Source organism: Pipra filicauda, unplaced genomic scaffold, assembly GCF_003945595.2.
Source record: "Pipra filicauda isolate LSUMZ 115617 unplaced genomic scaffold, ASM394559v2 scaffold197_size1571708_pilon, whole genome shotgun sequence".
Taxonomy (NCBI): domain Eukaryota; kingdom Metazoa; phylum Chordata; class Aves; order Passeriformes; family Pipridae; genus Pipra; species Pipra filicauda.
Genome location: NW_024104306.1, coordinates 1,234,481 through 1,262,396, shown reverse-complemented (window position 1 = coordinate 1,262,396; position 27,916 = coordinate 1,234,481). Strand labels below are relative to the sequence as shown.

Here is a 27,916-nt window from a genome sequence, read left to right as displayed (position 1 = left end):
TGAAAACACTCAGCTTGGTTTTTAAGAAAAATGGGTGAATCTATAAATATCCATGTAGTATTCTGACAAAAGTGAAACACATCATGTTTTCTTCTGTGCTGTGATGTGAATTGCAGATTGAACATGAATTGGCTGTAGGTCCTAGGTCCTTCTTGGCACAAGTCCCAGTCAGTCCTCATTCTACAGCTGTACGTTCATTGTTTCTGTGATTAGAATTTGACACTGCCTTCTTCTGTCACCTTACCTAACTCAGCCATTGCTCTGTGTTTTCATGACATTTCCTTCTGTTTCAGGGATTATTTGTGTCATCTCCATCCAGGTTCCTGGGAGTGTTTCTAGCTTGGTATGGCAGGGTCCCCTGCTTCAAAACGTCAAGAGTCTTGTACCTTGAGGTCCTCCTTTAATCTTACAGATTCACTCGTTCCCTTGTGCAATGATTGCTTATCTCTTTCCCATCCCTGTCCATGTGAGAGTCATCAGTTTAAGGTGTTATCGTTGTAGGACATTGTAAATGCAGCTGAGAAGAGGAAAGTGTAAGACAGTGGTGGCAAACATTACTGCATTAGTAAAGCTGTTTGACTTGGCTGAGTAGGTGCTGCAATGCTGTGTGTTCTCTCCTCATCCAGTTTTAACCAAAATGGGCATATACAGCCACCTAAATTCCTTTAAATCTTCACATAGAAGCCCAAGACCATCTTGAGTTTAACATCTCAGAATGGGTAGTAGAACTTAACTCTGCTTAACTCTGCTCGTAATAAATAAAATGGGTGTAGTCTTAACTTCCTTTTTATTCTTTTTATATTGTTGATATGTTGAAATTGGAATCTTGCTGGGTTTTCATACTTGACACCTATCCATTGGGCTGCCCCTTTGTTTTTCTCTCCCTGTTCCAATTGTTGCATCACTGTGGATGTTTATTGACTGTCCCTGGGTCCAGTTGCTACTTCAGATCTGTCCCTCATGCTGAGTTTCCCAGACTCCTTAAAAGGAGTCTGAAGCTCCTACTCTCTGCCTCTTCCTTATATAAATAACAAGTCAATAACACAGTAATTATTTTAATAACCTAGGCAATAACCAAATAAGAACCATTTATTTAAATGATGATAGAAACTTCCTAAGTAAACAGATTAATAAGAAGTTATTTTAGAGAAGAAGGAAGAAATATTATATAGTGAGTGCATTTATTATATATACATTTGTATATTTGTCACAAATTTCAATATACAACTTAAATTGCTTTGTAGAATTACAAACAATGTCAAACTCTCTGAATCTTACGCACCAGAAGCACACATTGTTATATAATAATGCTGTAAACCAAGAATACATTTCTTAGTAAAACAGATGATTAATTATGCATGTTAACTGTAGTTGAATAAACATGAATGCACTAAGCCAGACTGTTTTGATGAGCAGTTTCTTCGTTCATAGAGAATTTCTTCATAAGCAAACTTTTTTGTTTATTTAATAGTCATGGCCTGGTTGAGAAGGTTTGCATTTTCTAAGGCTATGTGACATATGGTGAGAAGTACCTTTATGAGGATGAGCCAGTGAGAATTAAAGTGTTCTGTGGCCTAAATGAGAGGAGTATTACAAAATCAGCTTGTGTAAACTAAAGCCAGGTAACTATACATTTGGACAAATGGCATTATTCGTACATCTTTATGAAATGCATCCTTCAGCATATCACAGAAGACTCGTGTGTCTGATAAATACTTTGGGTAAAAGTCATCTTTTTTTCTTCAAACTCATACCTGGAACACAGAAATCTGTTGGTCAGATAGGAAACTTCAGTAGCTCAGTTTCATGAATGAATTCTACTACTAATTGCTATAAAATAAAGATTCCAGTGTAAGAATTAACAAAATGTGAAGGTATTTTAAAACAAAAGCAAGAAAAAAAAAACCCTGCATGAATTTCATGCAGTATATGTACACTTGTATAATCCATAACCATCTGACAGGAATGGAAACTATTCAGACAAGGTAATATATATATTTATTTTTGGTTTTTTAGAAAGAGGAGTTTAGTGTCAGACTTGTACCCTTCTGTGATGACTTCTGTTGAGATCTCTTCTTTATAATCTATGATTTGGGATTCAAGTCATACATGAGCTGTTTCAGCTTAATGAGTTACTGTGTCAGCTGAGATGCTGAAAAAGACCTTGAACCTGCTCCAACTACAGCAAACATGAGCTAAAATACATTAGCTTAAATCTCCCAAACATTTTGATTTTACACGTCCTATGAACTAAAAGCTTGCATGGAGTAGGTTACTATGGATTAGCTGATATTTAGAAATATATTTTTCCAACATAAATTATGCTGGATAAACTTTCCGTGGCATAAATCGATTGCACCACTCACATGTGGTGGTAATATCTGGCAGCAGGTCTTCGCTGTATTGTCTTTTTTTCATGCAAATCAGGGGCAATGTATATGTGAAAAGAACATTTCTAAGGAGAATCCTGTATTGCCTGCTCCAAAACCCTTGCATGCCAAAACAAACTGTTGTGTTCATCTGCTTTCTGAAAGCAAGCGGAAGTCAAGAATTTGAGGTTTTAATATTAAAATGATATAATTACTGGTAATGTGAATGGCAATAAACTTCTGAGCACATAGAGTGGTGGTATAGATTAATAAAGATTAGGAGCTGTAGATTAATAAAGGTTAGGAGCTAAGGAGGTGCAAAGAAGTTGAATATTTCAATGGAAGTCTGAGTTGCAGTTGATCTGGATAGATTTTTGTATAAAAGTGGGAGGTTTTGTTAAACACATAAGTTTCAGCTAAGTTACGAGTTTTTTTTCTAGAAAATACTCCCCATATAAAATATCTTACTTCTTAATCTATCTGTCTTTTATTGTTGTATAAAAATTTCATCACTCTCACCTGAATAGAGACTAGCTAAAGGAATATTTCTCTGTAAGGAAGTAATGGGAGTAATCCATACTTCTCCATCAGCACGCGTGGCTGCTGGGTTGAGACTTTACTCCACCTTCAGTTGTGCCTACTATTACTACTTTCAGAAAAACAGATGTCTTCAAGGGACATGAGGTGCTGTGTGTGACTCCTTGCAAATGTGTAGAAAACACAACGCAAACACCACATTTCAGAGCATAATAGATAGTGTACGTGGTGAGGGGATCCTCTCATTGCTGTCAACCTTTCTAGCCTTTCTCCTGCTCTCAGGCTGTAGAACAGAACCATGCTTGTATGTGACCCAGGTTGAGGTGTTATTTTAGCCCAAATTACATTGTTCTCAACATGGCAGCTCATATATTAAAACCTCTCTGGGTGAGATTTCTGGTGGTGGTTCTAATTGCTTTAGTACTTCTGAAGGAGAATTTTGGGCATCTGTGTTGAAGTATCCTTTTGTTATGCTGGAAGATCTGAGCTGACTGTAGAAGATGTAAGAATAAAATTAGGAAGTGCTGCTTTTATGATCATAGTGTTTTTCCATGCTAGGTTTTGAAGATGCTGGTGTTAACAGAGAAGCTTCTTTTACAACTTCTTTTTGGTTTCAGCTTCCTGCAAGGACAGGTCATCCCATTTTGAGTTCATACACAACTGTGGCAATGATTTTTGTATATGAAGTTCAGTGTTTTGTTTTGATCCACTGATCACAAAAAAAGAAACCCCAGGGAAATAGGGGAAGCTGCAGTCTCTACAGCAAGTCAACCCATCCAGGAGGAAAGTCAGAAGCTAGGCTGAGAACGTCTTAGAGTACGATTGAGTTGGCCTGTGGAAAGAGAAATACAGACAAGCCTCTCATCCCTCTTCGTGAACAACTGGTAGTTTTGAAGCTGTATCTCTTTCTCCCAGAGTCTTTCAGCTTCTAAAGGCCAAACCTCAAGCTGGAGGCAAGTCCCTTTCATAACTCTTTGGATAAACTTTGGCCTTGGAGGAGGGAGACTGAAATCAGCCAATGCTCTGTGTGTGTGCCTGTCTAATATTGCACTTAAAAGTCTCTTTTGCACTTCTCCTCTCTTTCTGTTTGGCTGACTTGCAAAATGAGACTTTTGCCCCTTGAAATCATGATAACCAATGACCTTGGCTTTCCTGAAGTTCTTGTGCAGTTGATGGACATCGCTGTTGGCTGTGCCTGGTGGGGGGATGACTTATGCTGTTGTGTGTCGTGGAATCCCACCTTACTTGGGAGTGGGGGTGCTGTGGTTGCCCTCAGGAAACAAGGAGATTTATACAGGACATTAGTATTTAATTCCTTAGATAATAGGAACTGGAGAAGAAGGCAGAAATAAGGTGGTTTTCATCTTCATTACCCAGTCAGTAGCCCATCCAGCATTCTGCAGGTATCCAAGTTTGGATCCTCATTTTGTCTTCAGTATTTGTTTTCTTAGTTCTCGTGTTGAGATGGGAGAATTCCAGGAGACAGGAATTGGATTTAAATATGTTCAGAAAAGGAATGCACAGACAGGATAGAAAATAATTAGGTTGAATAATGCACTCTCCCACATGTTATGAAACCATGTGAAAGTATTTGGCTCACCAGGGCACAGAAATGCTTGTAGAATTTGGGGCTGTGTTGGGAAAACTTTATATGTGTTCCTTCATGAAGAGGGAAAAAACAACTATGCCCAGTTACAGTATTCTTTTTAAGGAAGGTTCTCTTCTTCATGTGTTCCCTGAAACAACTGATTACAGTGGCTGAAGTAATGCATTTAAGTGTATTGCTGCAAGAGGTCTTTCACAAACCATGGATTCCTAAATTTTTCCCAGAGCTTTGTGAAACTTAAGAACGTTAGGAGAAAGGGAGACTTCATATCTTAGCAAGAGCAGGCTGGTGAGGCTTTTACCTGGCTTGAAGGCAGAAGGGAGCTGTTAGGAGGGTTAGTGGTTGGAAGAGTGTAGGGCCAGGAGGGATGGACTGGAATGGTGCTCAGCAATCCATGTGGGCTCTCTCTCCTCTACAGTAAGACTTACCTTTCATTCTGTTTCACTTTTAATTTTGAGAAAGATAGTTTTGCTTTTCAGATGTGATTGATCTCACTGGAGATGATAAAGATGATCTTCAGAGGGCAATTGCCTTGAGTTTGGAGGAATCAAACAGGGCATTCAGGGAGACTGGAATAACAGATGAGGAACAAGCCATTAGCAGGTAAACAACCAACTTATATAAAGCAGAAATTAAATTAAAGAGTTGGAGATTGGCCTGTATTGCTTTTTTTAACTTTTAATTTAACAAAGAATAACTTGTTTACTTTCACTTGTGCTACTGATATGCCTGGCTTCAGGATGTTGCTTTAATGTATTGTATGTTCTACACTTGAAAATAGTCTATTATGTGTGGACTAGAATTTAATAGTATGTTTCATATGAATGTATATTTTTAAATATTGAGGAAGTGGATGGAGATAGAGAATATATGGTCATATTTAAATAGGACCTAAACCCAGAAGCTTCTCTTGTGTATCAGGTAAAAAGCAATGAAAACAAAATTTAATTAAGAAGCTAATAAATACTTTGTCCTGTTTTTTGCAGTGTTTATTTTACAATAACATTTACTTACCTCTGTGCTAAGGCTGAGGTTGAGGGAGGGGGTGTTAATACTATGACTTGAGTATACTAAGAGCAGCTGCTCTATTTTAGCTGATTAAGTATGTTATTAACCTATTTAACAAATAAGATTTATAAGTTTTGAGTGAAGTTAACTTCTTGATTTAAAGTTTTATAAACTTTCTCAGTTTGGGTGTGATAAGTGAACTTTGGATCAGATTTTATAACTTTTTTTACAGTGTATATTTTTGGTAATTTTTATATAATTATGAAGTATTTGGGACTTGAACTAAGCCTGGGTGTAGGGTTATGTGGGAGGGATGTTGGTTTTTTGTCTTTTTTCCATCCGTGACTGGCTCTGGGAGGGATGTTGAGTTTTTCATTTGTGGCTAGACTTGTTGTAGGGGAAGCAGGCAATGATTTGACCCTTGTTAGGAGGTAAAGTACTGTCTCCTTGTAAAAGGCCAGTTTTATAAAAAAATAATTTAGATGGGGCGATTAACCACAATAATTCTTTTTCTCAGTTCACTCTATCTGAAAATTCCAACTCTGAGAATATGGATATTTTATTACTTTATTTACATTACTTTACCCATAGTAATTTTCTTTTTCCATTTGAAAAATATACTAATTGTGAGAGTAAACATATCCTTCCTCCCCCCGTCTGTGATAAAAGCCATCTTGTTATATAAATTTAAGATAACATATTTTAGCAGGGAAAGGTAGGGTGAGAGGGATTTATATTCTCATTAATAATTGGGAGAAGCTTCTAAGGATGTTTTTTTTTTCTAAGACCTCAATATTTGTGTATATAGGAGTGCTGTGGAAGTTCTGTCCAGCTCTGTTTCAGAGTTCAGCTTGTGCCTGTTCCTTTTTGAAGGACAGAATTGTCATAATTACAGAGTTATGATTTAGGCAGACACTCAGAAAGATGGACCTATTTCTGTATATGGACAATTTTTTCCCTTTTTTCTTTCCCCAAGCTTTGACTGCTTCTGCTGTGCTCACTTCTTGGGAACCTTGAAGATTTAGGTTTTTTTCCCCTGAAGAATTTGATTTTCACTTCTCAAACTGAAAGTGTCTTTTGTGGTTTTTGGTCCTATCTGCTTAGGCCATAACTTAGTATTATGAATACTTTCCACTTAAATTACAGTGTATATTTTTCTGACTGCAGAAAATAACAAAGTATGCCATTTTTTCTGTAAGTAAAAAGGCATGTAGACAATCTGTTCAGCTATATGCAGAGAAAATGTTGGTCTTTTGATGAAATAGTTGTGTATTTAAGGGCAAAATTGCACACAATAACATTTGCCAAATCAAGAGCTTGTTGCAGGCCATATCCCCCCCTTGGTACACTGTACCACATTTTCTATGCTTGCTGTAGTATTCTTTGGACCTGTTGCACAAATTCATTTCCCAAAGCCATACAAAAATAATCACTCAGAGACCCAGAATATATCATGACATAAGAAAGGGATTGGGACTTTTCTTGTGAATGGAGGCAGAGAAGAGTGAGAATCTTGGAGGTTTTGGCAACCTTGAGATCAACTCAGTAATATGGCAAGAAGCATCCTGACTTGATGGCAAATTATGTCAGTGTTGAACAAATACAGGAAGTTCAGAATTCTTGAATTCTTGATCTGAACTGTTCAATCAGTTTCCTTAAGGACAGAACTTCAGTCTGTTTTCATAAATAAAATTTAAAAAAATTACTTTGTAGTTAACACCCTACAGAAGAATGTTGGCATTCCAATAGAAAGCACAGTATCTTTGCAGGACTTCTCAAAACAAAAAGTAGAACACTGTGGTTGTAAACAAGTCAAGCTGCAGCCATTTACTTTTGATTTTCTAGATTAAAAAAGAAGCAGAAGTCAAATAGGAAGTCAATAATAAGCAAATTAAACTATGGAATTCTTTCGTTTTTAAAAATGTAGGTCGTGTGCAAAATTAAATAGCCTTTGGTGTGGAGGATATTTTTTTTTTTCCAAAGGTATTCATAGTGTTTTGGAACCTAACTTGCACAGATTTTGTTAGGGTTTCCAAGGGAGAATTAATGGAATTTCTTGACTTGTGTAATTAATGTTGTAATGCACGTAGAATTTGTGTTCCTGAATGTAATTGCTTTGTGCTACTTAATGAGGACAGATTTGATTACTATGTAGGTAGGAGAGGAGTGCAGCTGAAATGTCCAAGTGTCCAAGCTGAACATTTTGTACATGGCATGTTTAAAGTCTTTTACTCTTCCCTCTTTAAATCTCCCATGGAAATGAGCATGATCAGTGTATTTCCTAATACGAAAAAGTTTCTCCTGTTTATATTACTTTTTGTGGCTTGAAGGATTCTGAGGCCAGCCAGATAGGGCTTCACTGGGGAAGCCAGGGAGATACGACTGAAAGGAGGAATTAGCTGGCCTGTGTTGAACCTGGGGTAGTATCCACATAAAAGTGAGAGCCCATGCTGTCAGTGCACAAGGATGGAATGTGCACAGCCTGTAGGCTTTTTTTTTTTTTTCTTTTTAATCACGGTCACTGAAACTGCTGAGGACTCTGCACTGTGGTTTTTGTGTGTAGATCCAAGGTGAGCCTAGGAGGGTTGTAGAGTCAGGGGTATTCCTGCAAGTCCAGCTGTAGGACAGTCACAGTACAGAGACCTTTCCTTGTTCTTTTAGCTGAGTAACCCAACAGAGTGGGGTTTCCTGCAGCATGTTGAGTGGGATTCCTCAGAGTGGTCTGACTGAACCTTTGTGCCGTGGACTCGCTTTGCCCGAGGCTTTGTTGCTTTGTCTGGTGAGCCCTGTGCAGCTCTCCAAAGCTGCTTGGCTATGCCCAGCTTGTTACAGAGAGAAATAAAACACTGCTTTCGAGTCGAATGCCAAGCCTGGCATTAACGAAGCCCTCGCTACAGCATTTCCCTCCAAACACGATTCCAGCGCTCAGAGGTTGGGGAGTCCTGGGTCCCGTGAGGCCGGAGAGATGCCAAACCCTGCACGTCGCTTATGGCTGCGGGCTGGCAGCTGCTGCTGTCGTCCCCAAGGGTCCCAAAGTCGGGGTTCAGCTCTGTCATCAGAATTGCTAAATCCTTGTGCTAACTCTCCGGAAGGATGCTCACTTTGTTCAGAGCTGTGTGTGAGTAAGATTCCTTATCCAGGTAGCCTCCCTGTTTGAATGCAATACAGTGAATATTATAGTATAAGAGATACTCACTATGGTAAATACATTCATTTATGTAACTTCTGAGCTGATCATTAGGTTCCTATTTACTATGCTCACTACACTTTATTTCACTTTTTACTTTTTATTTCATTGCATCACAACTTTAATGAAAATGAATTTGGCACGTAGAATGTGCAGCTATTCCATGTGCTCTCTGAGGATAGATAATCTTAAAAGTAAAATTAAGGAAAAATTATCATGAAGCTTTGAGAATCCAATGCTGTATTTGATACATGGAAACAGATTTGAGGTGGAGCTAGAGATAAGGAAATCCTTTACCTGCTAAAGAAACACAAAATCAAGGAAGAAATTTTAGTAGGTAATTAAACTGATGAATGGTAATACCCTTGGGATCAGCGAACTGTTTCAGTTTTAGAATACTTATTTTTTTGACAGTCTTGAAATATCTTGAAATACTCTTGAGGTTGGGGATGGGGGGAAGGAAGTTTGATTGTTTCCCTGAAACACAAGTAGTGTGGAGTAGGTATGGTAGTCCTGTTACAACATCATTCTAAATTTATTCCAGTCTGTCAATCTTCCTGTCAGTTTTAAAGTTCCCTTCAATTTATTTTAAACAAGATTTTTAGTAGTTCTACCTGCATGGGAAATTATTTTAACTATGTATGACTTTTTTTTTTTGATTGATTATTTTAATGTCCCCATTGAATAACTTTTGCTCTCAAAGCAGAGATACACTGGTCATCTAAAACTTTTAAAGAATTGTATTGGTGAGAAGAGATATAAATTTGACTGTTTTTTTTTTACATTTTGAGGTTTGCTTGTGAGATAACATTATTGTAAATGACTTTGAGAATCATCAACTATTGAAGAGTTCTATCCCTGTGCATTGTTTGAAGAGGTGTCAGAGCAGAAGGTCTTTGAGGATTATAAGCCTGTCCTTTCAGTGCTGTTAACAAAGTTATGTGTCAAAAAATAAGTGTTAGAAAGTGATTAATCCTTAGGAAATTACCAGTTTTAGGTTTTTCCTGAGATACATTGGTACAAAAGTGGTATTTGCACTAAACAGTCTCTCAAATTCAGAATGCTTCTTTTATTCTATTTTATTTCAAAATAAGTAGCAATAAGAATTAGTACGTCCCCCAGAGCAGTTACCTGCAGTAAATTTGTATGGTGCTTTGTAGTTCTTGCTAACATACCTTTTCTTTCTTTGACAGGAACATAGCTTAAAACAGAAATGTAGATAGGAAACTGAGGGATTACATTGTGCGTGTGTCCCTGTTTCTTTTTTTTTTTTCCCCTACACTGTTCAAACATTGTCCTTAAGGAACTCCATTTGCAAAGCAGACTAAACCTGCTTTTCTTTGGTGTTTACTGAGTCTAGAACTGAAGGGGTGCAATCCTTCACACTGCTCAGACTGCTTAGATGCTTGTCATGCAGCTCCTGGAATTCTGTGCCTGGCAAATGCAGCAGCTGGAGAGCAGCTCAGCCTGTTTTATGACAGTTGGACTGGATGGCTGGGGACAGTGACCACTGTGTCAGTAGTGCACATGCCAGGCAGCTCTGCTTATGAGTTAGAGCCACTGTTACATGACCTGAATATATCCATGTCCATCTTTCTATTTAGAATATGCCTACCACAAATTACCCTTAAGGTGTGCTTTGTCACCACACTAAGCATATGTGCTGATACAGAAATATTGTGTTGAGTGAAGCTTAAGAGCTTCACACTCATCAGATCTTACTGCCATGTGAAATATGGATATTCAGCATAAATCACTTAGGAACAGTTTCCTGCAAAGAGTGTGGTCATTGAAGCATGCAGTTAACTTGTTGGGTGGCATTTTGAAAAATGGGGGGGAGATGTCTTTCCATGGCTCATAAAGTAATTGCTTGCTATGTAAAGTGATTAACACAGTTGCATAAGTTGCAAAAATGGAAACTAAGAAACTGCTTTCATTTTTGAAAGTTGCCTAGCCAGCTTTGGCTTCCTGTCAGTAAAAGAAAGATTGGTGACTTTGTGCTTTGCATAGTGATAAAAGCGTTTGTAGATGAAAGCACTACACTATTAGTGCTGCCTAAAATTTGTCCATCCTGTTGGAATCTGGTTCTTAAATAATTGATGACTTGCAGACATGGCACTTGTATCTTGAGCTCTCACAGGAGATTCATGCACTCACTGATACCATTTTGCAAAAGGTAATGGAATTACTGTAACATAGATAAAAGTAAAATAGCATCTTACTTTTAAAGGCATATTATTGTATATAAGTTTAAAACCAGGCTCAGCAACAATAAGTGAATGATGTTATTAACATGTCTGTATTAGTAGTTGAAGGTATTTTAGTACATGGTAGGTTTTTGGGGGTTTGTGCTGGTTTTTGCTTTTTTCTCACATTTTTCCCTCCCTTCTGTTCCCAAAGAGTTCTAGAAGCCAGTATTGCAGAAAATAAAGCAAGTTTAAAGAGGACGCATCCAGAGGTATGGAGTGACTCTCCAAACCCTTACGATCGGAAGCGGCAAGACAACTGTCCAGTAGGATTAAAGAATGTTGGCAACACGTGCTGGTTTAGTGCTGTCATTCAGGTAAGCACCCCCCTCAATTAGCTGTGTGTACCCTTCATTGTATCTGTTGTGAGGTGAGTTAGCTTATTTTATGTGAATAACTTAAAATATCTGTTTTCCTGGGAAGTTTAGGCCACTGCATGAGATGTTTTTGAGCATTACTTATTTATTGCATCTCTTAACGCCTTCATCCATAAGTCTGATTGAAGTGTAGAAAGTACTGGTAGCATAACTAAGTGAAGCTTCAAAATGTTTCTCATTAAGAAGTTGTGGAAGACAAGGAGTTGAGTCTCTGAAGATCCTGGGCGTCTGCAGCTCATACTGACATCAGTGACAATTGTGGATGCCTAAAAACATGTGAAAATTGGATTACAGATGAGGATCCGACTTTTTATATTAAAAGGAGCGCATGCAAATGTCTGAAAGGGGGTGGCTGACAATGGAGGTAGGTGGAGGAAATGAGACACCCTCAATCATGGAGTGCTTACTAGAATAGCTGCAAGGGGATGGATAGCTGGGTAGGGTAAAAGAAGGAACAACTGATAAAGAAGGAAACCTGAAAAAGAGGAAAGAGAAGGTCTGATACAGCTGCAGGTGTTTGGTTTGGGTTGTATTACCTAATACAGCCAATGTGTGTGTCTGTTTTTGTGTATATGTAGCTTAATTAAAAGATAGCTTTTTTGTTTTTTAAGACAGGGTAAATAGGGAAATAAGTACAGATACTGCAACTTGTCTAGTGAAAGCTAATGTTCTTATATCAATAGTTCATGTACGTAAACTTTATGAATCCATCTTTTAGGAGATTTTCTTTTAGAAGTGATTGCTAAATCTATATATGTTTTTGTAAATAATCTGTAGATCTACTGAAAAGTACTCCAATGCACAGAAAACTGTATGTGAAACCGTAATACAATAGGGGGAAATTTATTTTTAGTGTACAAGAAGTGAGTTTGGCATATTGTAACTTTTCATAGTCTGACTTTGAGAGGAAGCAAATAAAATATTTAATACCCATTTTTAACAAATTACTGTCAGGCTGATGCACTTTTAGATAAACTAATACTGTTGCTTTCATACTGATGGCTGTTGTACTTCAGGCTGAGTCCATTTAGATCAATGTTCTGCTTAGCAATTTCCACAAATGGATATGTACAGAGGAGCACAGTTTGCATGATACTGCTCTGGTAAAACACTCCTGAGCCTCCAACTAATTTCACCTTGGAGGAGTTTCTTAACCCTTTGCAATTTGTTTAGTAAAATCCCAGTGGGCCTCTCTTGTATGTACTTGTCTTCCTTGAACCTTGCCAACTTCTTGCACCCACAGAGTCCTTTGAGTAGGATTTCCATAGTTGTGTTCCTTATTGTATGAAGAACTGCCATGGTTTTGTTTGTTTTTTGAACCTGGATCCCACTAACTTTGTCTGGTGGTCTCCATGTCTCCTAGTGGAGAGTTTAGAAGTTGATTGCTGTTACAGTTCCGTGGGCTGCTGTCCTGCTCCCTTTTAACACCTTTATTTCCAGCCTGGCTGCTGAATTGCAGCCTGTAGAGAATCTGTTCTAACCTCTCATCCAGTTTGTTGCTGTTCTCTGGATCTTTCCTGTTCTAGTAGCATTTTAGCTGGGGAACCAGGAAAGTTCTTAAGGTGTGAGTGGACTATGAATTTGAGGTGGTATGATGGACAGATAAAGGCTCTTCAGGAAAGACAAGTAGGGACAACAAGGAAAAGTGTTTCTTTCCTCGTGAAGGAGTAGCTCAAATGTGTGTGATACTTGTGTGGGACAAAGATGACAGTTTAAGATAAGAGTTTGTGGATCAGGTTCAGAGGAGAGGCTGGTAAAGGTGCCACCTTGATTAGTCTATTACAGACTACCCTCCTCAGGATGAGGATGTGGACAAAGCCTTCTTTAGAGGCAAAGAAGTCTGGATTATTGTAGTTCTCCTGGGGAGCTTTAATAAGCATCCCGAGTCTTGCTAGGTCCACCATAACAGGGCACAAGCAAACCAGATTTCTGGAGAGTATCAGGGGCAACTTCTTGGCATGAGCACCGGTGGGCCAACCAGTGGGGTGATGCACAACTGAATCTGCTGTGGGAAAACTGGAGATGTAGTAATGTGGATACTCTTGACTGCAATGACCATGAAATAGTAGAGTTCAAGATCCTGATGGGAGCAAGGAAGGAGTAGCAGACCCTGGATTTCAGGAGAGCAGACTTTGTCTTCTTCAGGAAGTTGGTTTCTGGGATTCCATAGCAGGCAGCTTGGAAGGGCAGATTTGCTCAGGAAGGCTGAGAGCATCCCCTGATTGCCAGAAGGGTCCGTTCTGCTCTCAGGGAGCTCATGGCCAAGCCCCAGTGCAAGCAGGCAGTGTGCTGGATCTGGAAGCAGAAATGGGCTACTGAGGAGGAGATTGGAAATGCTGTCCAGGCATGCAGGGATTGGTGTTAGGAAAGTGGAAGTTATCTTAGAGTTGATGCCTCAAAGGATGTCTAGGGTAACAAGAAAAGGTTCTTGATGGTATGCTGATCATAGAAAGCCAAGCAAGGAGAATGTGGTTCTGCTGCTGAATAGAGCAGGTGAGGTACTCAGTGCCTTGCTTGGCCTTAGTCTTCACCAGTGAAGTCTCCAAGACCATTGTGCATAGTTGGGAGAACTCTGATCAAGGGTTAAGGATTTGAGTCCGAGATTACTTGAGGAAACTTCACCCGTAATAAGTCCAGGACCCACTGAGCTACATCCAGTGGTGCTGAGAGAAAGTGGGGAAAAGTCTTAGGAGAGCAACTCTCTCTCTCATGTTGAGAGGTCATGGAGAATCAAAGAGGTTTCTGATTAACTGGAGCCAGGCTTTTTACAGCAGTGCATATTGTGTGGATGAGAGGCAATGCAAGTGACTGAGATAAGAAAGATTCAGCCTGGATATAAGGCATGTTTTTCCATGACGACTGGCAGGCAGTGGTGGCTGCCTAGAGAGGCTGTTGAAGGGTCTGTCAAACCTTGAAGGCTTTTAAGATGCCTGAAAAAAAGCCCTGAGTAGCCTGGTCTGATCTCCCAGGTGACCTCCTGTGAGGTCAGGCAGGAGGCTTGACAAGAGGCTTCCATCGTTCTCTTTTGACCTGAATTACCTTATGATTATATAGTCATGTTTTCTATTCCATTCTGTCTTCTTAATTATTTTATTCTGCTTTTAACTGTTATTCTACTTCATGTGTGGAACTGATACTTTCATGGAATGATCTACCGTAAATTCCAAGTTTTGAATAATGCTAGTTAGCACATTATTTTCTGTAAATTTTAGGGTTACTTTGCACCACCTACCTCACTGTACACTTATCAGTGTTAAATTTGGCTTTCTTGTTATATAGATACTCAGTCTTATACGACCCCTCTGTCAGTTCATCTTTGCCAGCTCTTGTTTTTACAACATTGTATATTTCTGTACTGAGCAAACGTGGTCAAAACTTCCTCTCCTTTCTAGATCACTTCTGAATTTTGCTTCCCAGTGCAGTCTTGGTGAATGTGCACTAACCTCCCCTCAGGCTGGAAGAGATGCCCTCTTTTCTTTTGGAAGGCACATAAGTTGGATTAGTATTATCTGTGTACTGTTTGACTTCTTGGAGGTTTTTGGTTTTGTTTGTGGTGGCTCTTTTTTGTTTGGTTTGTTTGTTTTGGTTTCTTAATGGGAAGGATTTACTTACTTGCAGGTTACTTGTATTTAATGCTGTAGATAATGAAATGGAAAGACTTCTTTATTTGTTCTATGACTTCCCTTCCCACTGAGGTGTTTCTGTTCTTAGGCCTCTTTCCTTTCAGCATCTAGTAATCTAACTGGTGTTTGAATTTTCTGTTTTCCTAGAGATCTTTTTGTGTTTCCCTTGATCATCTCTGTTTCTTTCTTTATTCCGTCACATGCATAGCTCTTTTTGCAATAGCAGAAACATTGTCTTAGTGTTAATAAAAAGAAACATATTATTTCCATAAAGATCTCCATGGACCTAATACGACTTGGTGTTTTACTTTCTCTGTTGTGCAGTCAGATTTTACATTCCATAGTAGTCCCAAATCTCAAGATGACTGACTTTATGTGTATGTGTGTTTCTGTGAAAGACATTTATACACAGGAAACTGCAAATGTTTAAATAAATGTTTTCATGGAAACTTGAATTTTTAAGTCATGAACCACAGAGATAAGAACAGAGGCCAGAGAATGTAAAAACCTATGCTAGACCTATGATCTCATGTTATTTATACCCAGCCTGCAACTTTATACCTTGAAAACAGATTATGAAGAGACCTAGCTAGTGCTTATGGTCACGAGCCATACTATGTGAAAGTATGTGGTGTCTGGAATTATGATGGTTTGATCCTAAAAGATAGTGAAATGTCTGGATTTACATCTATGGGATATAATTGAAGTAAACCATTGAAAGATTTATAACTTCAGTTGGTTGAAAAATTAGGTGATTAATATTGTCTATCAGCCAGGAAGATTTATGTTTCCAACAACCATCCCAGGAAATTTAATGCATGTTAATTTAGAACATTAGCTAATACCATATTTATTTATCCACAGGGCAGATTGATTACTTGGGTTTCATTGACTGCGTAGGAGTACTTTCTTGCTTTCATTGGGAGTCTTTTGAAACCTGACACATCACATAGGTCAACAATATCTAAATGTTAACTACTGTCAGTCACAATGATATATTGTGTAATATAACCTAAAACTAAATTGCAAAGAAAGAAAAATCTTCCTTCTATTTAAGGGGTGCTTGTTAAGGGGAAAAAAAGATTTTGACATTTTGACAGTTTCCTTATACAGTGAAGGTTGTTTTTTATAGTCACCAATTAACTGACTTAGTCAAATTCAGTCATAAATGGTTTGTTGCATTTGCTTTACGAGCATGAAATTCCTTAATAGACGTTTGCAGTGAGTGACAGCAAACCCTAACAAGATTCAAACATTGCTGGAAATACTGCTTTTTAACCTGTATTTATTTGTGCCATAAAGCAATTTACGTATGTGGAAGTCATCCTCTTCTGCAGAGGAACTGGGGAGTCTCTCTTCAGAGTGCTCCAAAACAAAGTTTTGCTTTCAGCAGTTATATTCAGTGTTATTAGAATGAACAGGAATATTTTTTCCACAGTGTAACTTCTAAAAATCTGCCCTGCTGTTGAAGACTATTGACTTGATAATAACTTGTATTTAAAATTGAGTCCCCAAGACAATATGTCAAAACAAAACTGTATTAAAGGGTACTTGTTTCTTCCTTACCGACCAAGAAATAAATCAAGTTCCTCAATGAGTTTTCTTCCTCCTCTTGAACTTGTAATAAACCTATGTTTTTGACAGGAGTTCACCCGTGCATGCTTTTGCTATAAAAGTTAATCTAACTAAACAGTAGAAGGGCCCAAAGGACCCTTAAATCTTAAGGTTTTAGAATATTTCTAGAAGGTTGTTTGTGTGTTGTTTGTTGTTTTTTTTTTTTAATTTTAATTTTGATTATTGTAACTGCATATGTCTGCTCTTGAAATAGAACTTCAGATACCAAGTTCTTTAAGGAAACAAACCACAAATGTAGCTCTGTTTTTACTTTTTTTGCAGTAGATTTTAGTGGCTCCCTTGTGAAAAGGTAACTTCACGGTTTTTCTTGGCTATAAGAGTTTATAGTCTGAAAATGGCTTATAAATAATACATGTATGGAGCCTGTGAAGCAGCTCCTTTGTGTCCTGCTGAGCACGAGTTAAGTGTTTGCAGGACACGGGATGTAGAAGGTGGGTAAGTCACAGGACACGGATGTGCTGTTGGAATCGTGTCTTAGGCTTGCTGCCTGTACAAGTTGTCTCCCAGATGTTTTGCTTTAAGACATTGCACAATGCTAACTTTCTCTTTTGGAGTCCCAAACCAAGGTTTTGGTTGTGTGTGAGAAATAATGCAGGGCTTGCTCCTTGATAAAGGTGTCACGGGAAATGCCGAGTAGTTGGTTGTTTAGTGAATGTTATCCACTCAGTGTGCCAAGACAGATTTTTGATGGAAGGAAGAAAGTGTGTGGGGAATCAATGAAAATTGTACTGTTACTGTTGCTCTGTTTCCCCTCCCCCAGTCCCATGCCTAAAGCACTAAGTGCAGTGTTTTCCTGGGTCTCATGACTTCCAGAGGGCCTATCTGGACTGTAGCCATTCCCTTTACCAAATGAGGTATCCCAACCGGACAGCTGGGGTTTGGCATCTCCACACTCTTTTCTCTGGGATTCTGTCAGGGTCTGGTTAGTCATCCAAAAATGAGACTTTTTTTTTCTTCCACAAAAGTACATAGATTGCAGAACAAAGAATTAACAAACTAGTGTCTTACGAATCTCCATGGTTGCTCTTTGACTTTCATTTTCAGGGTCCCTACCACTGCTTCCAGCATTTTAGTCTGTTGCATTGTGTTTGGGAACAACCTTCTTGCTTTCCTGATGTCAATATATGTGGGGTTAGGATCTCCTTCTAGTTCTGGGAAGAAGTAAGGCAGCTTGATGGGTGAGAATCAAGCAAGTATTTTCTTCCCAGCTGGTGGCTCAGCTATTGTTCTTACCATCTTTGAAGCAGCCTCCCACAAGTATCTAACTTTTACATTAGTTTATGTTTCTTATTTGTCATGATGAATGGAAAGGATTGTGATGGATGATGTGGGAATGCATTAATACCAAAAATCCTAGGATTACATAATAAAATTTGCATATATACATATATATACACACACACATACACACTGTACATGACTCCCTTGCTTCCCTGGGCATAAACTGGAAGGTTGCATATTGAAAACATCCAGTGCTCAACCTCTGGGTTTAAATGGTCATTGATGGAATATTTTCTTTCCACTGTTTTCACTGTGGAATAGCCTGGGGCAGGTGTTGGTGGGGGATACATGATATAAACTGTTCTGTAGAGTGTCATGGGCAGAGGAATAATAATGTTGGAAATCTAGTTTCTTGCTTCCTATCCCTCTGTCACTCCCTCTGTTTCCCTGTAAAGATTGACTTGTCGCTTCCAAGTTCAGTCATCCTATAATATTTACCTACAGGATATTCCTTTTACTGCTTTTTTTTCTTCTGTGGTCCTCAGTTCCCTCAGGTTACTTGTGTGATTTTCAAACTTTTACCTTATATTTAGTGATACCTAATGTTGCAGAAGTTTCTGTTGTGAGGGTTTGGAAAGCTTTAGTGGATGATGGCTTTAGCTTTGGCTCATAAATAGGTACTCATTTAAGTAAAATAAAGTATACAGGATAAGTATTTGGTTGCAGTCCTATGTGCAGTTCCTAGATGTAGAAGGGCATTGCATTGTTTAGGTGTGTTGTTGAAGTTTATATCACATATTTCATCTATGCAAGAAGTTAAAAATTGTAACCATGTAGGGAAATGTTGGCTGTCATTTTATGTCCTAACAGATTTGGTTTTTTTTGCTTTGACCCATGTAATGGAGGAGTGGTTGAATGGCATTTTTTAGTATGTGCCAAGACACAAGCATAAAGTGAATTCTTCTGGACACATATCATACTTAGCTGTCTTCTGAATTGCAGTAATGTTCTGAGTTAGTTGCTATAAACAAGTAAATGTTCTCTAAATGCAGGCTAGTAATACCATGGTGAGATGTTTGTTTAAAGTGTTGACTTAAGTCTGCTAGCAGTCTTAAGTTAGTTTGACTTTCTAGATCAAACAGTATGCAAGCTGTTTTCCATCTTCTTCCATGTTGCACCTCAGCCTTTTGGAAACACAAAACACGACCGCTTAAAACTGCTTTTTATACCTTGGTTATCAGCAGTTTGGAATGCTGATTGGTTGTCTGTTTATAAATAAAACTGTCCTTTTAGGGGTACTTTCCAAAGCTTTTGAGATATGGTATGGAATCTCTCTGACTTTGAAATAGCTGAATGTTTCACTGATTGCTACCACTGTACATGTGGGGTTGTTCTGCTGAAGTTCAGCCATGAGACTGTTGTATCTGTCTGTAGGAGTTTTTGTTTCAGAGAGGCAGAGAGAAAAAAACCCTCTTCCTATGCTTTTGCAGTGAAGTTTGAACAGGAACCTGCTCAAATCCCAGCTTCAAAGCTGCTTTCCTCACTTCCCTTCTGTCTTCCTTATATGCAGTTTTCTAAAGAATGCCAGAAAGGCTTTGGACTGTGCCAAAACCTCAGTATATGTAAAGAAGCACTATCATGAATATGTTTTGGGTTACTTCCTAATTTTCTTGATGCCTGTCATTAGTCTCTATTCTGGAAACAGGATTTACCACTTAACAGGAATAAGACACACACAAGTGGAGTAGAAGGCAGCCCTGGTGTGAGTTGTAAGGAGAAGAAGGGCAGGCAGTAAACAGCCACTTCATGGACTTTGTTGTGAGAAAAGTAAGTTCAAGAATATAAACCAGAAGGGAAAAGGTAGATTAATAAATAGAAAAAGTGGAGAAGGCCTTAAGGGGAGAGAGAAGTGATTCTACCAAATTTGAATCATAGAATGGCTTGGGTTGGAAGGGACCTTAAAGATCATCTAGGTTGCTTCAGCCAACCTGGCCTTAAACACTTCCAGGGATGGGGCAGCCACGGCTTCTCTGGGCAACCTGTGCCAGTGCCTCACAGTAAAGAACTTTTTCCTAACTTCTAATCTAAACCCACCCTCTTTCAGTTTGAAGCCATTCCCCCTTGTCCTGTCACTCCAGGCCCTTGTAAACAGTCTCCTTTCATCTTTCCTGTAGGCTCCCTTCAGGCACTGGAAGGCCACAATTAGGTCACCCTGAAGACATCTTTTTTCTAGGCTGAACAATTCCAGTTCTCTCAGGATGTAGGGATATAGAGTCCAAACGACTTGAAAGTTGGAGAGAATGAGACTTAGTTGGCTACTTTTTTTCAATGTGGAGCTTTGGACACTAATATTCAATTTGAGGCATTTCTTTGGTATAGATTATTACCATGAATAAAAAGTTAACTCCAATAATGCCCAATCTACCTCACTAAAACTAGCTCTATATACCATAAAAAACTGATATTGTTTATAAAGTGAGGTGAGAACATAAATCTCATTTGTCATGTTGGCAGAGGCAAACTATTCCAAATAATATATTTTGACGTAGAGCCCTATTTTTGCTTTTTATTTTTAGGACTTAATTAAGGTTGCTCTCTGCTTGCTATACAGAATGAAGGTACTAGAATATGGTCTAGAATAAATGTCAAATTGGAAATGCCTAAAATGTCCCAGATGACTAAACAAGGCAAATGGGTGTTGTGATGTGTTAATGCATAGGTAAGCTTTCAAATTGAACAAGATCATGTTTTAGCTAAATGCCAGTACCTGAAGGAATTCATTTAGGAGCTCTTTAGGAATGCAGACTTCTCTTTTTCCCTGCCAAAGTGTTGCTTTGCAAGCTCTCTTAGTAATATATATTTAGTTTTTGGTTTTCTTCCTTCTGTCCTTTCTTCCTTCTGTCCTTCCAAACTTAACCTTTGTGAATTGAATGGGAAGCTGTCTGTGTTCATGGTATTATGAACTTAAGGTTTTCATGTAAACTTGTATAAAGGTGATCCCTATTAAAAATTCTCTAGTTCTTGTGCAAAATTTTTTGCCTATTTTTTTTTTCTTTCCCAATGCTGGGAAGAAAAAAAACAAAATATTTTCGTCAGTTTGTTGGTGAAACAGCTGTTTTTAGTGCCCTGTGCCTACAGGACGTGCAAGAATCCATCACAGAGCCTGTGTGAAGCTTTCTGCAGCAGCTTGGTAGGTCATCTTTTATCTAGACTCAGAAGTACTGTTCTCCTACTCTCTAAGTATTGTTGGTGTCAGTAAATTTACTAATTTAGGACTCTACCAGTGGCTTTTAATGACCTGTGCTGCATGCTAAGCTTTTATGGATTTAATATGCTGACTAATTTATATCCTTGCACCGTTAATGCAGCATCACAGTTCTTGAATTAATCCTTCACTCAGGCAATCGAAATTCTGCCAAGGTCCTTATGTTTCATAATTCTAGACTTGAAGGGGGGAAAATGGATAAGCAGGGTGTTTTAGGTGAGACCAAGACAACTTATATTCAGAAATTGCATCTGGGTTCTATGTAGGTTAACACTACTCAGAAAAGTGAAGGGTTTACTATCTTACAGTCTTGAAGCTACAACTCTGCCTGGTTCTCTCTGGCATGATAGAAAATACATCTACATCATCACCTATAGCAGGGGACAGCCACAGTATGTCTGTTGTCATTCAGCATTGTTAATGTGAATGACCTAAACTGACATTGGATTTCTGTTGTTGTTTATTCTCATTTTTCTTTTACTATCTTGTTCCCCTCCCCCAAACTGACATAATAGGAGGCAGGTATTCTAAAAAAATCTATTGATTTTCATGGTAATTTGAATTGATATCACTTACCTCAGCTTGGTGAAGTTTCCAGATGACAGCTTTTAAATGGGTGTAAATACACTTGGGGGGGAGGGAACAAATCCACAAACCACCTTTTATAGAGTTCTCCTTGCATAAATTCTGCCTGCTTTGGTAAATTGTAAACAGATCAAGGCCACTAGATGTGAAGTATCCACCTTTTAGATCCAGCCTGTTTTCTCATGCTGGGACCCCGTGACAGTTTCTGTAGCTGAAGCCAAGCAGGTGAGAGGTGAAGTGCTGCTCCATGTAAAGTGTTTGGAAGGACAAAAGATGGCTCAGCAAACTGGAAATTCTTTTGCCTTGGCTGTTTCTGAAGCACTGGGGTGGTTGGCCATGGGAGGTCTCCTTTACAGCTCTTTATCACAGGAAGAACTGTAAGTTCCTCACTGAGGTACTTTGGGCACAGAAATTGGTTGGTCTCAGGCACTTGTTTACCCTTACACTGGGGAATTATCTTTTTCTTAGTGGAAGTGTCCTGAAGTTCATTTAGCTCAGTATAGAAGAGCTATGGCACTGTCCTTACCATTAGTGCTGTTGGTAGTAGATTAACTGGGATGGTTCTGCTGCATCTCTATACAGCCATGCACAGAGTGAGCTGTTCTGGAGAGAAGTTTAATAACTAAATATCTTGCATAAGAAATTTGAAGTAGAACAAAGCTGAAGGAGAAAAGAGCGTATTGGACAATCCTCTTAATTACTCTCAGCAGATTGCACAAATAGGTTTGTTCAGGTTAGTAAAAAAGCACAGAGTTATGTGTTCAGTTTAGAGTTCTGGATTAAAGAAATAGTTTTTGGGAAAAATTTACAGATTGAATGCTGGGCAAAAATGCTAAACTCAAGTACAGTTTTCTGTACATAATTTGTGTATTTGCGTTATGACATTGGCCTGCTCAGCTGCTTGGCATTTTGATGGCACTTGGATTAGTCATGGAGAAAATTCAGCCTTTGGACATTGTATTTCAGCAGCTGGTTTATTTTGTATGTAAGACATTGCTATGTTTTGCTTGATGAAGAGCCCACCAGTGGAATGCTATTACATCATGAGATATAACTTCAATTAGTATCAGCTTCTAGAATGACACTTCAATTAAATATTAACATTTTCTCTGCTTTGAGTAAGTAAACAAAGGACTCTGTTTTAATCTCCCTTCTCTGCAATGATAGATAAAAGGGGAACGTGTATTTGGAACAGCAAAACAAAAAAAAGTTTGACTACTCAATTATCTGCTTTGTTTTAGCAAGTTCAGAAACTAGTTTTTGGTTGATGTTTTTCATTTTCTTTTTTTAAAATTATTTTTAAATCTAAAAAAGTTAGGAAAGATATCTCTAGGCTTTGCATTTTGCTGGGGATGCTGTGTACTGTGGGGTGTGGAAAAAGGTTAAACTCTGTACAGGCTCTTTACAAGGAAAGTCAGGAACATGGGACCTTTTCAAGAACTTATTTGTTTTCCTTCCCCCATGTTCTGAAGTATTAGGATTAATGCAGAGCCTCTTCACAGTTTGAGTTTCACTTTCTTGGCACTGAGGGATTGAAATCCCATTAAACCTGTTGTGTTTAAGTGACTTAAGTCTTTACTTGTGTGTAGGACAAGTTGCAGGATCAAAATCTATTGCTGGAGTAAGCAAGCTCTGCTTTTTCAAAAGAAATAGCTAATAAGCGATGGGGTGGGGAAAGAGTTAGTTATAGATTGTAAAACCAACAGGTATGAATAGGAGGGGAAATCTTTCCCATGCTGCTCTGATGAGCATGAGCATGTTTAAAATACTTCAGACCTTTTCTGCTACCCTGTCTTCATCAAAATGCTGTTCTGTCGTAATGAAGTGAATTTTAATTAAGATGCTTTCTGTCTGTACAGAAAAGCAGTCATGCAGCTACAAAAGTGGTCAGGACTCCAGTTCTCAGCCACTGCTTTAGGCTTTTATTCTTTTGCAACCCAGAGTTGTCTCGTTCTTGTACTCTCTTGGCTCCAGGCTCTGTGTTACACTGTGGAGTTCTTTGTGGGTGTGCCTGTAGACACCTGTTTTCATGTTGTAGTGTCTGTAAAATGGGAATATTATCACTTCTTTACTGCAGAGGTGTACAACCCAATTTCCTTATTCAAATGTACATCCCTCAGGTCCTGTAATACTGGGAGGAGTGGACAGAATGCAGAAAGTACAGCTAATTGCAAGTGGAATTAAGTTGCATATACAGAGGTGTATTCTCTCTGCAGTGAGGAGGTAGATGATAGAGGGCCTACAAGATCAATTTTAGATGGCTAAACAAACTTTCATTTCCATTTTAAAGCTGATAGTTATACAATTAAATTCTTGTTGTAAAAAGTAACTTACCTACCATTTAAAACTACTATACCATTTATGTGATTAAGTGCAAAGAATTTCTTTTATTATGCTATTTTCTTGGCAAAAATAATTGTCTTCTGATGAAAATAAGTCTAGCAAAGTTAAGTGAAATAATCTACCTTCTGAAATGAAACTTTAGCATTGCATAAGTTTAACACTTCATTTCTTTTGCTTATTTGGAAGAACTTTGTATTGTTTGTAGAAGTGCTTAAAGGTTTTCTTAATTTTTTCTTTTCAGTCATTATTTAACCTACTGGAGTTTCGAAGACTAGTTTTGAATTTCAATCCTCCCGCAAATGCTCAAGACTTGCCCCGAAACCAAAAGGTAAAATGAGAAGCTGACTTCCCCTCGTGGCTAAGGGCATTTCTCTCTCGTACCTGAATTTTGCACTGTTCTCTAGCTCAAATTAACATGGATTTTAGAGGTGCCAGTTAGCAGTCCTCTGAGCTTCCTGTTGTGGATCTTACATAAATTATGTCAGCCTCGTGGTAGAGTGCAGGTCAGGGTGTGGGGAGAGGCAGAGCACTTCTCTTGCGAATGTAGCTTGTCTTAGCAAACACTTGATTCCAGTTCCCTCACCCTCATGATGTGAGATTAAACTTTCTATTAGCTTGTCTCTTCTGGCCTCTTCATGAGGTAATTGTAAGCATAAATTTTCTCATGTGTATTCTGGTACTCTTGTAGGATTGAGAAGGGGAGGGCCTTGGCTCAGGTTTCTTCTGACTTCAGACTAGCAAGGGGGAATGGTCATGGACTGATCACAGATCAGTTTTTCCTCCTTCATGGACATCCTCTGAGGAGAGACACATGGGAACCCCTTGGTTTCCATGCTACAAATTGGAAAGGTAGAGATGGGAAAAGGAAGTGGCTGTAGGAAGTGTGAAGACATGTGGTACCATTATTTTTAACAGTGGCTTACAAGGCAGTGAATTTTTGTGTATCCAGAAATTAGAAACATAGAATGGTTTAGGTTGAAAGGAACCTTAAAGATGATTCAGTTACAGCACCTGTGCCATGGCCAGGAACACCATCCACTAGACCAGGTTGCTCAGAGCTGCATCCAGCCTGGGCCTGGCCTTAAACACTTCCAGGGATGGGGCATCCACAAGTTCTCTGGGCAACCTGTTCCAGTGCCTCACCACCCTCACCATAAATTAGACTATTGCCTGTTGCCTCTTTTTTTTTTTCAGATTTAAAAAAGGGAGTGTGTTGTTTGCCTGTTCTTAGTTGTTGTCACTTCAGGCTTGACTGGAATGTTCAGTAGCAAAACTAAGAGCTGTAATTAGAGAAGCAAAGGAAAAGAGACAGTGTCCATTTTCTAAACTTCTGAGTATGTACCCTGAAAGGGAAGTTGAATGTTCAGTCAGAACTATGTAATTTTTCCCGTGTTTGGTTCCCTTCCTCCTCCCCCACATTCAAATCACTTCTTTTTGGGTAGGAAAGCATGTTTGCTTTATGTCATTAGATGGTGTGAAAATACAACATGGTTAGTGCTGGGAACACGGCACAAGGTGGGGATGGGGCAGTGTATTCTAGTAAGAAAGATAAGTCATTCTTTACCAAAGAGTTGTACTGGGTTTTTTTATTTATTTATTTTTAGATTGACCTTCTGCATAGTATTTAATTATTCATCCTATGATTTGTTTTAGTAATGTCTTCCAGTACTCAGGGTTCTTTACCTTCAGTTTTCAGGGTGTAAAAAGCAGTTGGCATCTAAGAAGTGGTATGAAATAGCTAGTAACAAACTGTTGTCTTGAAAAACATCTTGCCCAAGCATTGACACTTGCAGCTGAATGCCTTTAGCAATTCCAAAATGCTATTTTTTAGAAATTCTGACCTTGACAGACAGTATTAAGCCTGTGTGAAAAGGTTTGACACCAGGAGAGGATATGGATTTGTGCAGAAACCTTGCTTTCTGCAGGCCTGCTAGTAGGAATCTCTGGCAGTAGTTTGTGTCCTCTCCTTTGTTAACTTAAATTCCAGGATGAAATATCATATTTCATGGTGTACTCATTTGTCTTATTTACAGCTGAAAAAGGACTGGGACAATTTAGGAAAAGAGATCACTTCACTAGTTGGAACTTTGACAAATAGAGGAAATAAGCATGCATACCCCCAAATATGGTGCTTTTATTTCTTTATAAGTGAAGGCAAGTAGAGGCAAATTGATTTAAAGTTGTAATATGTTACCAGTTGACAAAAGGAAAAAAGAAAAAGGCCCCAAAATTTATTTCCATCTGCTTTCTTGTTTTAAAACTGTTTCAACTTTGTTTTGTTTTAATTTGTATTCTAGTATTAATAACTATACATGACTGACATTCTTTAGGATCAAATTCCCATCCTAATAAAGACCAAATTTTAATAATACCATATTTTTAATACTTTGGTTTACATCCTGTTGTTCTTCCAGTTGGTGGGACTTATTTAACTCCGGGGTCGTGACAACCTCTTGATTTAGAATTAAAGCATGTGGTTGTACTTCAGGGAATATTGCATAGAAGGGTTGTTTGTTCTTTCCCATCAATATATTGAATCCAAATGCTATGAATGATTTGGCATGTAAAGTTGTTAATCCAGAGGTCATTGGTGTAAATTTTAACTTGAAAAAAAAACCAACCCCCAACAAACAACAGCCTCACCCCGTTTGCCTCAGCTAATTGGGCTTTGTTTTTCTGGATTTGGGCATGCACTTAACATCTCCAATCTGGTTTTGTTATTTTTATTTTGAAATTAATTTTTCTTCCTTGATACCCTTCTGTAGCACAGACATAGTTCTCTGTAGTTACTGCAGCTTCTTTGCTCTCCCAGTTCTCTTACCTCTTGCTGTCACATGAACAGACCTTTTTGCTGCACACAGAGAGACCAGCGAAATATTTGGCCTCAGTGATATCTTCAGGAAACATTTTATTATTGGAGGAAGCAGGTTATTGTGCTACAGCTTAGCACATCCTTCCGCCTGTTTTGATATTATTTTCAATATTATCACTATGTCACTGTCCTGGCAAACTGATTGACAATAATGAATGTTTGCTATGTATTAAATATGCAAACTGCTTTAGCAGTTATTCCAACATGTATTAAGAAATTACTTGTGCAGGCAGGATAGGTGATAAAATAGAGAATGTTTTAGATTATTAACTTCCCATACAGTTTTAAGTTCAAAACTCATTTTAATCTTTTTTTCTTGGTGTTGATGTAGCTGCTGTGCTGTGATCACTTTATTAGTTCTTTTGTTTTACTGTACAGGTCCTCTGTGGAACTGTATACCTTGTCTTGGGGACTGGCCCATGTTCTTTTGAAGATTTTAGGCTTTGTTCAGTCAGAATCTGTTTGTTGTGGTAATGCCCACATAATCTGGTCAAGGATCATGCCTAATGCATTAAATCAAGCTTTTTCAAAAAAAGCAAAGATTTTTCTAGTCTTAGAGAACTTTGATAGCCTTTATAAAGATATTTGTTCTGAGTAATTCTACTGACATGGGTAGCCAGTTGTTCAACCTAAAGCTACAAATATGCTTAAAACTCAGCCAAATTAATAGTGTAAGTTTGGCTAATGCAACAATACTGCCTATATACTTCACATTTAAAAAAAAAAAAAGGTAAGATTTAGAATATTCTGTGCTTAATAATTTATATCATACATATGAATTATCACTGGTATTTAAGCATTTGGATAAAATATATCTGTATCTAAAATTTGAAATTCTGTTTATTTTAATAGATCACTTTGAAAAACAGTAAGAAAAATACCACTTTTGTAATTTGTTTCCCTGTTTTGTTGTTATATAGTTCTTTAAATATCTAAATGGGAGACTGATTTTGTTCTTAAATTAGGATGATTTAATGCTGATTTACTAGGGTGGCACTTGAAGTCTTCAACCTTTTCTGTGAGGAGTGTTTATAATTGGCAG

At 38.3% G+C, this 27,916-nt stretch overlaps 1 protein-coding gene across 3 annotated transcripts in view; it reads left to right on the top strand.

The window, feature by feature from the left end:
• Positions 1-27,916, top strand: part of USP25 (ubiquitin specific peptidase 25) — a 96,647-nt gene that overhangs the window by 31,793 nt on the left and 36,938 nt on the right. For 2 of the 3 annotated variants that reach the window (XM_027736442.2, XM_039380525.1), the window contains exons 4-6: positions 4,992-5,115; positions 11,108-11,270; positions 24,244-24,330. In XM_027736442.2, the coding sequence (XP_027592243.1) occupies positions 4,992-5,115; positions 11,108-11,270; positions 24,244-24,330 (374 nt within the window). Of the gene's footprint in view, positions 1-4,991; positions 5,116-11,107; positions 11,271-11,586; positions 11,695-24,243; positions 24,331-27,916 lie in introns of those variants that run through there. The other variant, XM_039380526.1, reaches the window with a different exon arrangement.